The 14,272-nt window shown below is 42.8% G+C and overlaps 1 protein-coding gene across 11 annotated transcripts in view; it reads right to left on the bottom strand.

Moving 5' to 3' along the window:
• Window positions 1–1,166: 1,166 nt before the first annotated feature.
• Window positions 1,167–14,272, bottom strand: part of ZNF532 (zinc finger protein 532) — a 97,803-nt gene continuing 84,697 nt past the window's right edge. For 6 of the 11 annotated variants that reach the window (XM_023752641.1, XM_014454418.2, XM_014454425.2 and 3 more), the window contains 4 exons: window positions 10,484–10,570; window positions 6,922–7,034; window positions 5,050–5,197; window positions 1,475–3,440 (listed from right to left, as the gene is read on the bottom strand). In XM_023752641.1, coding sequence (XP_023608409.1) covers window positions 2,949–3,440; window positions 5,050–5,197; window positions 6,922–7,034; window positions 10,484–10,570 — 840 coding nt within the window. In that variant the 3' untranslated portion in view covers window positions 1,475–2,948. Of the gene's footprint in view, window positions 3,441–5,049; window positions 5,198–6,921; window positions 7,035–10,483; window positions 10,571–14,272 lie in introns of all 11 variants that reach the window. The other 5 variants (XM_023752646.1, XM_023752645.1, XM_023752644.1 and 2 more) reach the window with 2 other exon arrangements.

Below are 14,272 nucleotides of genomic sequence, written 5' to 3'. Positions count from 1 at the left end.
AGTGCGGGAGGCAACCAATCAGTGTGTCTCTCTCACATCAATGTTTCCCGCTTTCTCTCACTCTCTTCCCCTCCCTTCAACTCTAGAAATCAATGGAAAAATATCCTCAAGTGAAGATTAACAAAAAAAATTTAAGGTTGCAACCGTAGCATAACCTAACTTATCCTGATACACTCTCTCCCACCACCCTTCCTAAACACCGTTTCTGGTTAATCTGGTTATGTCGCTCTCCTGTCCAAAGAACTCATCTGTATTGGAGTAAACTCCTTAGTCCATCGTTGAAGGCTTTTTGCAACCTGACCTGAGCTCTTCTGTCAGCCTCAGCAACCACAGCCCCACCAGAGGAAATGGGCTTCCTAAGGATTCATGAAGCAAGCCCAGGTTTCTGCCTTTGGTCCGACTATATCCTGTTTCTCAAATGCCCACACCTACAACCACACCCAGCATCTACAATTAGTGAAGAACAGGTAGAATTCACAAGTTCCAATGTGGCTTACTGCTCAGTGTTCACCACCTTAAATGAAGAATTCATGTCTTTCGTTGGAGCTAAGAATTTTCCACAATGTCCCTTCCCAATTCTGTTTCCCCACTCTGGAACACTTATTAAACTTGTTAGATCTTCTCCTTAGGTCATTCTTGACTTCTAATCTTTTTCATATATTTCATCTCATCTCTGTACTGTATTCTTGATAATGTCTTCATGACCTATCTTCCAGTTCACCAGTTCTCTCTTCAGCTGAACCATCCAAATCTCCTAGGGAGACAGCATCCTGTGTTCTTTTTCTACTCTGGGTTTCATTTCTTCATTTTGGACCTCAGCACATTTTTAAAAACTTTCTTGGAGGGTCAACTAGGCATTTAGTAGATGCTAATTTCATATTACCAAGCATTCTTAGGTATTTAAGAGTAGATCAACTTCCAGGTTATCTTATAAAAGTCATAGTGCCACAAACAAAAATTCTAGTAGCATGTTTTGCACATACTTTTTATTTGTTGAATAAATGAATATTTGCCAATATGTACATAAACACAGAGCGAGACTAGATTTAGAGCAAGAATATGGGTTCTAATACGCAAAGCCACTTACCAGCTATGAGGGCTTAGGCAAAGAATTTAATCGGAGCTCAGCTTCCTCAACTGTGAAATTAGGCTAGTCAGACCTGTGCAGCCCACCACACAGGTTTATTGCAAAGTTCCAATGCAGAAACATATGAAAGTGCTATGAATACAACTCAGAGCAATACAAGTATAAATATAACAACAGCAATTGAATGTCAAGTTGAGGAATACTTAATCATGCCCTTGGGTTACATCGATGACCTGATGGCATCAACAAGAAGTGACAAACAGATGATTGCTAATGAGAATGAATATGCCATTCTTCTGCAATATCCTGTAGCCTGTCCCTGAAATTAATCACTTCCTAAGCTTCAGGAAGATGTCACAGTCCCACCATCAATAACTCTCTCACAGAAGCACAAGGGCCAAATGTCCCACGTTTATTTACAGATGAAATGTGTTGAATACAGTTCTGATGGATGTAGTGCATAACACTGGACAGCAGCAAGACCTTTTTGAGGAACCGAACATTGACTACAATATATCATGCAAGTATCTATATGTACACAAAAGAACTCCTTTTCTTAAAAAAAAAAAGTACAAAACATGTTTAGGGATAAATACAAGATATAAAATGCCAAAGAAAACATAAACAAACAAACAAAAAAATAGAACTCTCCCAGAGAACTGTGAATGGAAGGGACAGAAGAGGACTCTACTGCGCTCCCAGCGAGCAGAGCCCCCCCAGTAAGTGTACTTATTGAAATGAGGGACTAAACCCGGGGCTCAGCGCTGATCTCGCGTGGCCAGTGGCCACGCGCAGGCTGCTGCACTGGAAAGACGGTGGTTGGAGTTGTGCATCCCAACTCTAAGTACCAGAATGTTTGGCAGTAGCACCCAGAACAAAAACGCCAACTCTTTAGACAGCCAAGGGTTAGTCAACTAGGAATTTTGTCTTCCTGTCAAGAGCCAGAGAAATACTTGATATCTTTAGTTGTGTCTTTATAATAGTTAATAAATTACATGACAAAAACTTGACTATAGAAATCTATTGGTCTAACGACGTATTTGTAACTTTTACAGTAGTCCAGCCCTTTCGTAACTTTATCTCCTTGTGCTCTTGAAGCCAGCCTTGCGAATCTGACCCGAAAATCACCAGCCCCCACTCTGACCTTGAGGATAGATACCTTTTCCCCGTAAGATGGAATTAAGGAAATCCTCCTTCGTTTGGGTTTCTGGCCTAAGTTTTTATTCACCTGCAAGGCTGCTGCTTTAAACAGGTTGGCATGGCCCGGAAGATGCCACGCGCCGCCGGAGTGCGCTCGGTCTGCGGTGTGCACTCACAGACTAGAGCAGGCACGTTGAGGATGGTGCTAAGACACTTAAAAGTCCCTAGGTGTTTGGAGACCAACGATCACCTACAATGTATGTAGTGAATTCTAAAAATTAAAAACACTAAAAAAGGCCTTATCTTAGCCTGTAATTAGTTAACCCTTTTAAATCCATAACATACAAAATGGTTTATTTGAATTCAGGAACTGCCCCTGTTACTAAGAACTCTGTTTTAAAGGAACAATACAAAAAGAAAAATGCTAACCGCCCCCCAAAAAAACCCAAACTCAAAACATTTTCTACTAAATACTGATACAAACATGTAACAAAGAGTATAAAAAGTTTTCCATTTAAATATATACAAACTCTTTTAAACTCAAATACTGCTTTAATACTTATCGAGGATATACAGGACGAGGTGAAGAGGGGATGTTGAAAGAGAATATATTGCAACGGCCTAGACAGTACTGTTAACTATTATACTGCAAACTTTTTGTAACAAAAATGTCTTTTGTATTCCAATGTGGACAGAGATCCCCCTTCTGGAAGGTCTGTGGTTATTTCTCAGCCGAATTCACTCTTTTGGATTTAATGAAGGCCATGCCGTGTGTCCGCATGTGAGCGTTTAAGGCAGCTTCCGTTTCAAACGTTTTTGCACACACTTTGCACTTCCTGTCAGACACGGCGCCGTCGGCTGCCTCGTGCTCGGGGCTGGGCTGGCTCTGCTGGTTCTCCTCCCCGGCCCCGTTCTGCTGGGACACGGGCTGCGGCTCCTTCAGCTTGTGCACGATGAACAGGTGCCTGGACAGGGACACATGCGACGTGTAGCAGAGGCCGCACTCCCGGCACTGGTAGGAGGAGCCGTCGGACTTGTGCTGCGGGATGTGTTCGTGGAACTGGAGCAGGTTTTCGGTGGTGAAGCCGCACACGGCACACTTGTGAACCTTAAACACATTTATCTTGAGCTTTTTCAGTGGTTGAGTAATCGCTCCCCTGGGAGGCCTGAATTCTAAAACTGGTTCTTCCAACTTCCGCTTGGGGCTGGGAACCTTTGGGAAAAAAAGACACAACTGAAAGCCGTTCTGCTGGGTGGGTGACAAAGGACTAGCTCCCTTGGGCTCCGAGCTGCCGGGAAACGTGAACTGTGAGCTCCAGGATCAGGGTTTTGTCACAGCCATGCCTGCCACCCCACTCGAGGCTCGGGCCTTCCCACCCCTGCTCCACAAATCTGAGTTCCCGTGTCGCCAGGCAGCGCTCCAGCCCAGGGCCCAGCAGGGGACAAACCAGTCCCCGCCTTCATGGAAGGTGGGCTCCAATGGAGCGTGACAAGCAGCAACCAAGGAGTCCATCTACAGTGTCACACCCAGGAAAACAAAGCAGAGTGTGGAGGGTTGGGGGGAGAGGGGGGTTAGGTTACACATGGTGTGACAATGACATCTGGACAGAGGCCGGTTGCAGGAGGACGTGAGCCATGGGCCACATGGGGTAAAGGGTCAGACACGGGAGCTGTGCAAAGCAAAGGCCAGAGGCAGGGCCTGTGCCTGGGTGACTGCAGAAAGGCTCGTGGGGCTGGAGCAGGGTGACCGGGTGAGAGTAGAGATGAGGCCAGGGAGGCGCAGGGGCTGGGGGACGGAAGAACCCTTGTGGCAGAGAAAAGGCCAGGTATCTTGCCTTTTCTGTGACCGAGATGGAGAGTCACTGGAAGCCCCAGTGGTCTGGTATCTGCTCTTTCCTGCCCCTTCCCCAATAGGTCATACCTTTCTCCTCCCTTTCCAGCTTTCTAGATCTGACTCACATCAAATCCCTCATTTTGCGATCTCCAAAAATCCAAACCAAAGGGACTCTCCCTCCTCCCAGCTGCATGGCCCGACTTCTCTGCCTTGTTCATCTCTGATACACCTTGACCTGCCTCTCTACCTCCATTCTTTAAAAAGGCAAAAGATGTATACTCTGAAGAGAAACACTCTTTAATTCCCCTTCCCTCTCCCCCCTGGACATCTCTTGAGGAAAAGGATTACAATCTAATGCGACATTATTCTGGCCTCGACCCAATGATTAACTCCTTGAAAACACACACAGGCTTTACCCAGGTACGTTCCAGACGCGGCACCGTGCCAAAGACAGCAGGATCCCTTAACCACCAGCTGAACTCTTGGTTACCCTAAGAGCTCTTGGCACCCACATGCCATGTACACAGGTTATTATAGATAGTGCTGTCTAATCCAAGTTCACTATCCACTGATGTAAGAATAAGGCACGAAGTCACCATTCTGTCTTCTTTCATTACAAAGAGAAGAGAAAAGGAACCATAACTTTTATTAGGACCCTATCACAACCACTATGTTTCCAGCTTTATACCTCCCTTCTGGCTAAGAGGCAATTTCTGAGTCAACATCAAATTTTAAAATTTATTTATGTAAGTAGATCCCTAAAGTTATTTCTGGAAGGACACAGACAAAACTTAACAAAAATTACCTTTTAGGAGCAAGAGGAAAGGTCAGTGTGGGTGTAGAGGAAGACTGCCTAGTATTTCATACTTTCATGCATAGTCAGAACTTTTTAAATTGTGTAACTTTAGGAAGTTTTAAATGAAAAGAATGAATGAAAAAAGCAAGTCAACACAATTCTGCCGTAAAGAGAACATCTGCCATGTCTGACCTTGGTATCTTCTTTTATTTCTATTTCCTCCTCATTGGTGGCTTCTGTCATTTCTTTCAAGTCGGGATCCTTAATCCCGTGCATGAGCTGGATGTGCTTCTCCAGCATCAGCCGCTTGGTGAAGGTCCGCCTGGAGTCTGGGCAGTGCCTGTGGAGCCGAAGACAAGGGGGTGACCTGCTTGCTGAAAGGGAACTCACGGTGAGGGTCGCCGTCGCGGCCGAAAGACCTTCACCACCAACAGTACACACAGGGGTCAAGGTGATCTGTGTGAACACCACAATGCTCCAAAGTGAAGTAGGAACTTTGGTATAAATCATAGTTTCCAATTTGTGCAAAAAAAATTTGGCAGCTTTTGTAAAAAGTTTTCTGACCATTTTTGTGTCCATATAGGATCAGTGTGATTTGGTTCAGACGGAGTATGTCTTTTCTAGATTTGGATTATGCCCTGCCAGACTTCCTTTTCATCTTCTTCCCAGTCCAGGCCTTCCTTCTAAATTCTGATTCTTTCAATACAATCTCAACAGCTTCTTTTTACAGAGGTTCTCATCTCTCCAAAAATCACTCCCAGCTTTAATGTCACTGAAGGAGCGTCTACGTCCCCGTTTTCCTACCCAAGAAACGTTCCCTAATAACCAAGCCCACTGGCCCCACAGCCACCCTTCACGGTGTCCAGAGCCACACGGTGCACACGAGCTACAGATGGGCTGTACAGCTTCTATGTGGTTTAGTTCTCTCTCTCTTTTATGAAAAGTGCCTTAAAGTAACCTTTCATAGCAACTCACTTTAGGCATGCTCTGTTTGAGTGTGGGATAAAGCTTTTTCACTAATAATAACCAGTTCAGATCAGCACATACTAAGTAGCTCATGACCATCTTGAGTGGTGTGACTATCCAGTGTGTTGGCCACTCAGTCCCATGCTTTTGGTGTCTTGGCCAACAGCGTACCGAGACAGAGCTGCCCTGCATGGGCAAGCGGAACTGACTCCAGGACCAGGACCCAGCCCATCAGGGCCTCTCTGAACCGCTGAGTGGATCAAACTGACTCCACCGTACAACTGCGACTCAATCACTTCTCCAAAATCCTCACTGATAAAACAGACACCTGTGGGTTAACAGCCAAGAACACAGGAACCCACACAGGCTCCTTTCTAGTTTAACATTTTAAGTGTTACAGTCCAATCAAGAAACTGCATGTCGCCCTAGCCCAGTGATGGCGAACCTTTTGAGCTCGGCGTGTCAGCATTTTGAAAACCCTAACTTAACTCTGGTGCCGTGTCACATACAGAAATTTTTTGATATTTGCAACCACAGTAAAACAAAGATTTATATTTTTGATATTTATTTTATATATTTAAATGCCATTTAACAAAGAAAAATCAACCAAAAAAATGAGTTCGCGTGTCACCTCTGACACGCGTGTCATAGGTTCTCCATCACTGCCCTAGCCTGTTTGGCTCCGTGGATAGAGCGTTGGCCTGTGGACCAAAGGGTCCTGGGTTTGATTCTAGTCAAGTGCCCGTACCTTGGTTGCAGGTTCCTCCCTGGCCCGGCAACCAGGGCCCGTGCAGGAGGCAACCAATCGATGTGCTTCTCTCACATCGATGTTTCTCTCTGTCTTTCCCTCTCTTTTCCACTCTCCCTAAAAAAAAAAAAAAAAAAAAAAAAAAAAAAATCACTGGAAAAATAACCTGGGGTGAGGATTAAAAAAGAAGAAGAAACTGCATGTCAAAACAATAGAATACAATTAAGAAATGAAATCTATAAACTGTGGAACAGAGAGGATGGGAATGGAAAACGAATGGTAACATATGAAAAACCTCGGTGAGATCCGCTCAGCCCCCCTGTGCTCCCACATGAGAAACCAGAACTTACGAGCAGGTGTAAACTTTCCTGATGCCTTTGTGCTTGATGCGGTTGTGCCGGCACAGGCTGTGTGAGGAGCTGAAGGACTTGTCACACTGGCGGCACGGGTGCTTCTTCATTTGCTGTGTTAGGGACAAGAGAGAGACAGCCACTCAGAGGACGGAGACAGAAAACACTTTAACATTAGGAACAGCTCCTTCCTGAGAGTGTAACTTACATACTCATACCTGTTAGCAACATGGCCTGGGGTAGCCATGAAGAGGCTAACTTCTACAGAATGAAGCAATCTTTATCACGAGAGTAAAAAATTATAAATATATTTCCCCAAAACACTTGTTTTTGATTGAGCACACTCACTTACTTAAGAGAAAACATTACATAAATGTTATTTGCAAAAGAGATATAATAAATGTTATTTTTTTTAAAGCAACTTAATTCTCCAGTAAATGCCAAATCAAGTCATTATGTAATTCATTATCTCCAGAGAGAATATGTCACCTTATCCAATGTGTCATTTTAAATTAAATTTTTGGCTAATGTTAAACCTCTTAACTTTCTCCCACTTCATGATTAAGGAATCATCCCTTATACTATAAGGAAAGAGTTTTCCAGGAGGCCTTTTGTTTTAAATAACACCATTTGGTTCTATCAAGAACACAAATGTTCGAAACCACTTTATGGAGATTTGCCTGTTGGTATATGGAGAGAGAGAGAGGTGGAGAGAGAGGGGGAGAGAATTGGGGGGAAAACTGGACAGCACAAGAGAAAGCTATCAAGAGTTATATAAAAATTTCAAAGTTAAAAGTTTCCCACTTCGGCTAACACATAATTATGTTACCTCAACATATTCCCACGTGAAACATATTAAGTAAAATTAGCGGCTTAACTGTACAACAAATTCTTTGGGTGTGATAAGCATTGCATTCTGCAATGACACCAGGTATCACGAATCAATCAGATCAAGAAAGAACTGCCAGCCTAGGAAATGGAACAAAATTTGGCTCAATCCTCATTAAAAATAAGGCTGAAGTTATTCCTAAACCTCTCATGGGAGTATGTTCTCTCAAATAACATTACTATTTTGGGCAATAAAAAGAGATAAGCAAGCAAGCAGCTGATAAGTGGTAACGAAATGATAAATATATCTTTAATAGTGCTTTTACATCCCCCGACAAACCTGTCCTAGTGAAACCATAAACAAAGCTAAGTGGCTGAGAATTTTCAGCATCTACTCCCCCTGGAAGTAGCGGTCACACCAGTGATCACATCGCTGAGGGGGTGGGGAAGCGGAGGTAAAGTAAAGGTTAACACAGAGCTTGGGACACAGAAATCCTCAATAAATGCTCTCTTCTTAATAAAAGTAAAGTTACACATCCACGTTACATCTTAAAGGAGTGGAAAAAATTGTCTTTAAATAAAGCAAGTCAGCCTGGCAGGTGTTCAAAAGGGTCCTGACCCAGACAAAGGCAAAGGAGGACGCTTCTCCTGCTGCAGCTGAAAGCCGGCCCACTGCTTTTCTTGTTTTCCTAAGCGTGTAATCTCTGGGAAAAGGAGGACAAAGCCAATAGCAGCTGGTGCCTCTGAGGCACGCTGTCCCTTCTCCCAAAGGTGTTCCTGCATAAAACACTGTGGTCACACAAAGCAAGCCATCCGCAAACCCTGGTCTCTGAGATTTAGGTGGGCTGAGAACGAATACGACGTTGCATTTAGAATACAGCCGTAAGGGAAGAACCGTCAGTCATGAACTGTGCTTCAATAGTTTTAAATATCTACTAATACATCTAATTCCCTTTGCACTTTGTACATAAGATGGGCAATATCACGATTACCTGGAAGAATCCAACACAAGACATATTTCTAAAAGCAAAGAAGCCTAAAGGATGAAGGCACTGAAATGTATGTTTCTAACCATACAAGCGGCAAGAGGCCTCAGAGGGACGAACATTTCATTTTCTTTTTAGATGAAGAGCTTAGATTCCACTTTTCATTATGGTGTAGTTACATTAATAGCAAACCAAAATTTTAATAGAGCAATTTCAATAAAGAAATCCTCAGTAGGTAATAAATTATATGAAGAGCAGTTTAGCTGAATCGGTAATTACTATTTTCAAAGAGATGACAAAATGTGAGATATTGTTCTTTTTCATCATCTTTATTTAAAAAATGCAGAAGTGAACTGTGCCAGCCCCAAAACAATGGAGCAAGGTTTCAAAATCACTGGTGACAAGAAAATTACAAGTTTAAATGCCAGTTTCCAGATCAAATCTGCCGTGTTCACAGTACCTAACTAAACAAATGACTTTCTTCTTTGCTAAATTTTAAATGCTAATTTATTTAAAGGTGCTTTAACCTAACTTATTTTCATAACGACATCTTCAATATTATAACAGTTCACATTGTTACTTTATACACAGAAAGCAATTTTTATCAATCAAACAAAAATGGGGGAAAAAACAGTATTAAGAAAGTGTAAAGTTTATCATGGTTCTATTTTCAAAACTTTTAAGGTCATTTACTTCCTTCTGGCTCCAATGTAGGGTAAGCTGATATTAAGGGAACCATGGCCTTTTTATAGTTAACTAAAATCAGAAAATAGTCATGTTTTCCCATTCAATGATTGTTTTGTTTTTACTTGGAACTCTCTGAAGAAATATTGAATAAATATAATAAGCTGGCAGGGACTGAACATTTTTGTAAAACCTTACAGTAAGATATGAAACACTTGGGTCCACTTCCTCCCTGTTTTCCAGTTGTTGACTCTTATCGTCACATTTTGGGAAAGATAGCATTTGTCCCTCTCAGCAAATTCCTTTGCTCTGAATGCTCTGGCCTGGGCCTCACGGTCTGAACTCCGGGATTTAAAAGGCCCAGAAACCCACTGTTTTCTATGGCACTTGGTGGAAGTGTCTAGGGTTGCCTTTGGCTCTGTCACAGTCAGTCATTCTCCGGGCTGAGAACTAGTCCCTCCTTGTCTCCTGGCTTGAAGGCCTCTCTGTGTGCAAGAAGTTAGGGGAGAAAAGTCCCACCTTCACAAATGCAATTGGCTAGCCATCCTCTTCCCCTCTTCCTGAGATTCCTGCCTCCTGAGGCTCTGCCTTGCCCCAACATGCAAAAAGCCTCCTTACTGACCCTCGTGCAGCCAGAAACACCCACAAATTCAAGATTATGGGGAACAATTATTCCCAAACCATGCTGACACTCGTCAGCTCTACCCTCTTCTATGAAAAAGGAAAAATCAACTACATAATTTAAATGTATCACAGCAGCAATCCCTCAAAATATAACTCCTAACTGGGCCCTTCCACCACCTGGAAATCTATTCTGCTGATAGACCCACACATGGTACAATCAGTTCTGCTATAATGCTGCAATGTACATATAACACATTATAAATCACTGCACTATGCAACATCAGTCATTAAAAACTACATGGCTTCCAGCCAAAATTAAGCTAGGGGCATAATACTGAAAACCTCCGTCAGTGGCATATTAATAAAACAGTAGCATGGTTTTATACATGTCAAATGATTGAGAAATATATAGATACTGCAACATCAAAACGACACTTTACCTTGTAAAAGACTTGCAGTTTGCTTGTGGAAGTGGGGTCCGAGGGCTGTGGCTTTTGAGTTTTGTGAAGTGGTGGAAGAAGGGTTATCTGAAATCGGAGGGTCGGAGGGAAGTTGTAACACCAGGTGTGGACCAGTGTGACTCAACACAGGGAGATGGGGTCGCAGGGGAAGCCTGAGGTGGGGTGTGTTTGTTTATTCCTACACAACTCCAATCCAGTTTTCCATACTCACCTACTGTTTCTCAGGGATGAAGTCACGTGTGAGCAAACTCAGGCTTCAGGTTATGCTACAACTGTCCCCTGATGTATCAATTGCATTGGAACAGATTTGTGTTTCCAGTACAAGAGTTATAACAGCACTGCCTACATATGCACAGTCATTCACTGCAGCACTGTGCACAAAGGAGAACAAATCTGGGTCCATCAAAGGAGACTTGGTCAAATATAGTCTATACCCTCACACAACAACATTTGTGCCATGTGGTGACAGAAAAGAATGGAAGATCTAAATGCAATGGTATGAAAAGAACTGTAACATATCATATTGAGAAAAGACTGGAAATTTATGTTCACAAGCTGTGTTCTGTTAGAAATCGTACAAATGAGAACATCTCTCTCTCTCTCTCTCTCTCTCTCTCTCTCTCTCTCTCTATATATATATATATATATATATATATATATAGAAGCCTAACTGACTGCCCAACCCTTTCACCGGTAGCTATGACGCACACTGACCACCAGGGGGCAGACACTCAACGCACAGGCATGGAAACATAGAACAAACTGATGAATCTCAGAGGGAAGGGCGGTGGGAGGAGGGCAGAAAGAGATTAACCAAAGATCTTATGGGCATACTAGAAGCCTGGTGCATGGATTCGTGCACCTGTGGGGTCCCTTGGCCTGGCCTGCGGGGATCGGGCTGAAACCGGCAGTCCGACATCCCCCAAGGGGTCCTGGATTGAGAGAGGGTGCAGGCCAGGCCAAGGGACCATGCACCGGGCCTCTAGTATGCATATATGATGATACTTAGATATAGAGAAACTTCAAGATGCATGAGAAACCTGGTGATTTTAGGTAGCAAGGGTAGGGATGAGGCTTTTCACTCTATTCCTTCACATTGTTTGGATTTATAAAACACGTGAATATGGCACATATCAAAAAAATTTGGTTGCCTCAAAAATAATGTTAAGTCAGGTTTACTGCAGTATAATCCACAAAATGTAAAATACACTCTTTTTAATGTAGAGTTCTAGTTTTGATGATACACTTGAGTAACTGTTGCCACTATCAAGATATACAATTCCATCACCCCCAAATCCCCACGTGCCCTTTTATAGTCAACCCCTCTTCTTACACCCAGCTCTTGGTAACTACTGATCTGTTTCTATCCTACATGTTTGCTTTTCCTCTCAAGTGGAACCATACAGCACAGCAGGTAGGTTTTTGAGTCTGGCTCGTTCCCTGGGCACAATACACCTGTAATTCCTCCACACTACTGAGTGTGTCGGCTGCCTGCTTCTCACTGTGGAGCAGCCCTCCATCATATGGACACTCTCCAGTTTGTTTACCCATTTACGAGGTGAAGGACGTCGAGGCTGTTTCCAGTTTGGGGAAATTATGAATTGAAACCACTGCGAATATTCATGTACAGGTTCTGGTGTGAACTCATGATTTTATTTCTCTTGGGTAGACACTGAGGAATGGGATTACTGAGTCATGTGGTAAATTAAATAAGGAACTCTCACACTGTTTTCCAGACTGGCTGTGCTTTGCCTTTCCACCAGCAATGGAGAAGGATGCCAACTGCTCCGCAACCTTTCCAACAGTTGGTGCTGCCATTTTATTTTCTTGTAGCCATCGTAGAGGGGGTCAACAGTATTTCATTGTGCTTTTAATGTGTATTTCTCTAATGACTAATAGTACTAAGGTAAAAAAAAAATCAATTAACAGATGAAACACCTACTATTATAGCTCTTCCTCCAAAGAAAAACCTTAAACTCTACAAGTTTGGGGGAGGGGGGGAGGGATTATTTTTATATCAGGGTGAATTTCACTGCCCTGTAATCTCATTGAAAACAGAAGCTGTGGCCCTGGCCGGTTTGGCTCAGTGGATAGAGCATCAGCCTGCAGACTCAAGGGTCCCAGGTTCCATTCTGGTCAAGGGCATGTACCTTGGTTGCGGGCACATCCCCAGTGGGGAGTGTGCAGGAGGTGGCTGATCAATGTTTCTCTCTCATCGATGTTTCTAACTCTCTATCCCTCTCCCTTCTTCTCTGTAAAAAATAAATAAAACATATTTTTAAAAAAAGAAAAGAAAAGAAAACAGAAGCTGTGAGCCATCATCTCTGCATCCCTGGCCTTCAGGACACAGAAAATACTTGTGTGAATGAATGAATACAGAAAAGAATAATTGACCACACAATTATCTACTGGAATACTATGAGCAGATTCTACAAAGTAATCAGAGAGTAAGAAATTTAGGATAAAGTGCTGGACACAGAGCAAGCAAGCACTGCTTAGATTTTGGAAAATGGGTGAGCCACGAGCATGTTCAAATACTGATAAGAAAAGCATATATATATAAAACAGCCAACATGAAGATATAGAGGACAAAGGTAAAAGATGAGTCAATGAGCGGGGAGGAATCCAGACAGAAGAAAGAACCAATCTTCCTGTGGCCGGAGATAAGGTGCTATCCACAGACAGGTGCAATGCTTGTTATGGTCAGTGGTGGGCGGGTGAGGAAGGGACCAGGAAATTGAAGGAATTCCTGCCAGGCAGCCTCTGTTTTCCAAGTGAAGAAAAAATGGTGCATCTAGACAATGCAGCCTGTTTCCTTTCTCTTATCTCTTCTAATTATAAATAACAAATGCTTATTGCAAAATAAGAGTAAAGATTGCTTCTAATCTCACCAACTGAAGTCAATTTCTAGCTATAGATCCTCCCCACTTACTTCTTTTCCGAACATGTTTATGTGTATTTACAATGAGTCTATATTATACATAGATTTGTATCCTGATTCTTTTCACTTGTAAAACACACAGCTACACATTTTGATGTTTCTACGTTCTTCTCAATGCATGCATAGTACTCTCTTGTACAAATGAGTCATAACTTAGATATTTTCTATTAATGATTTAAGTTGTTTCAGCTTTCCAGTAATTACAAATAAAAACCTTAGTAGTCAACAACTGTTTCCTTTGTACAAATTTCTAAAAGTAGACTTTCTAGTTTAGAAATTGTAAACATGTTAAGGCTCTTTGAAGCTTCTTGCAAAACTGTCCTTAAAAAGGACACCAACATAAGTCGGAGCTTGTTCACCAAGAGTCTGCGACATCAGATCACCATTCATCGACTTGCCAAAGTAATGGGTACAATATTACAGTGCACTCTGTCTTTCTCTCAATGCCTAGTGATATGACATCTGTCTGCACATCCCTGAGCCACTTGTATTTCTCCAGTGAACTGCCCAATCATATCCTCTCTGCAGTTTTCTGTGGAGTGACGGTGGGGAGAATGGCAGGTGAGGAAGTCAGACAGCAGACTGTACGACCTTGTAAACCAAGGCGAGGGCTTTGGATCATCCACGGTGTGATGGGAGGACACTATAGGGTTGAGCAGAATACTATGACCAATATACTTTCAATGGTCACTCTGGCTGCCAAGTGTGAGAGCAGAGACCCAGTGCAGAGACTGTCTGCAACAATGTGGGGCAGACGTGCCGTGTGCTGGGCTTGGAAAGTAAAGGTGACCTAAGTGGTTGGATTTCATATCTATAGCAAATGCAGA

The sequence above is a fragment of the Myotis lucifugus genome, unplaced genomic scaffold (assembly GCF_000147115.1).
Source record: "Myotis lucifugus unplaced genomic scaffold, Myoluc2.0 scaffold_36, whole genome shotgun sequence".
NCBI lineage: Eukaryota > Metazoa > Chordata > Mammalia > Chiroptera > Vespertilionidae > Myotis > Myotis lucifugus.
Note: the sequence above shows the minus strand (reverse complement) of the source record. Positions and strands in the feature narration are given on the sequence as shown.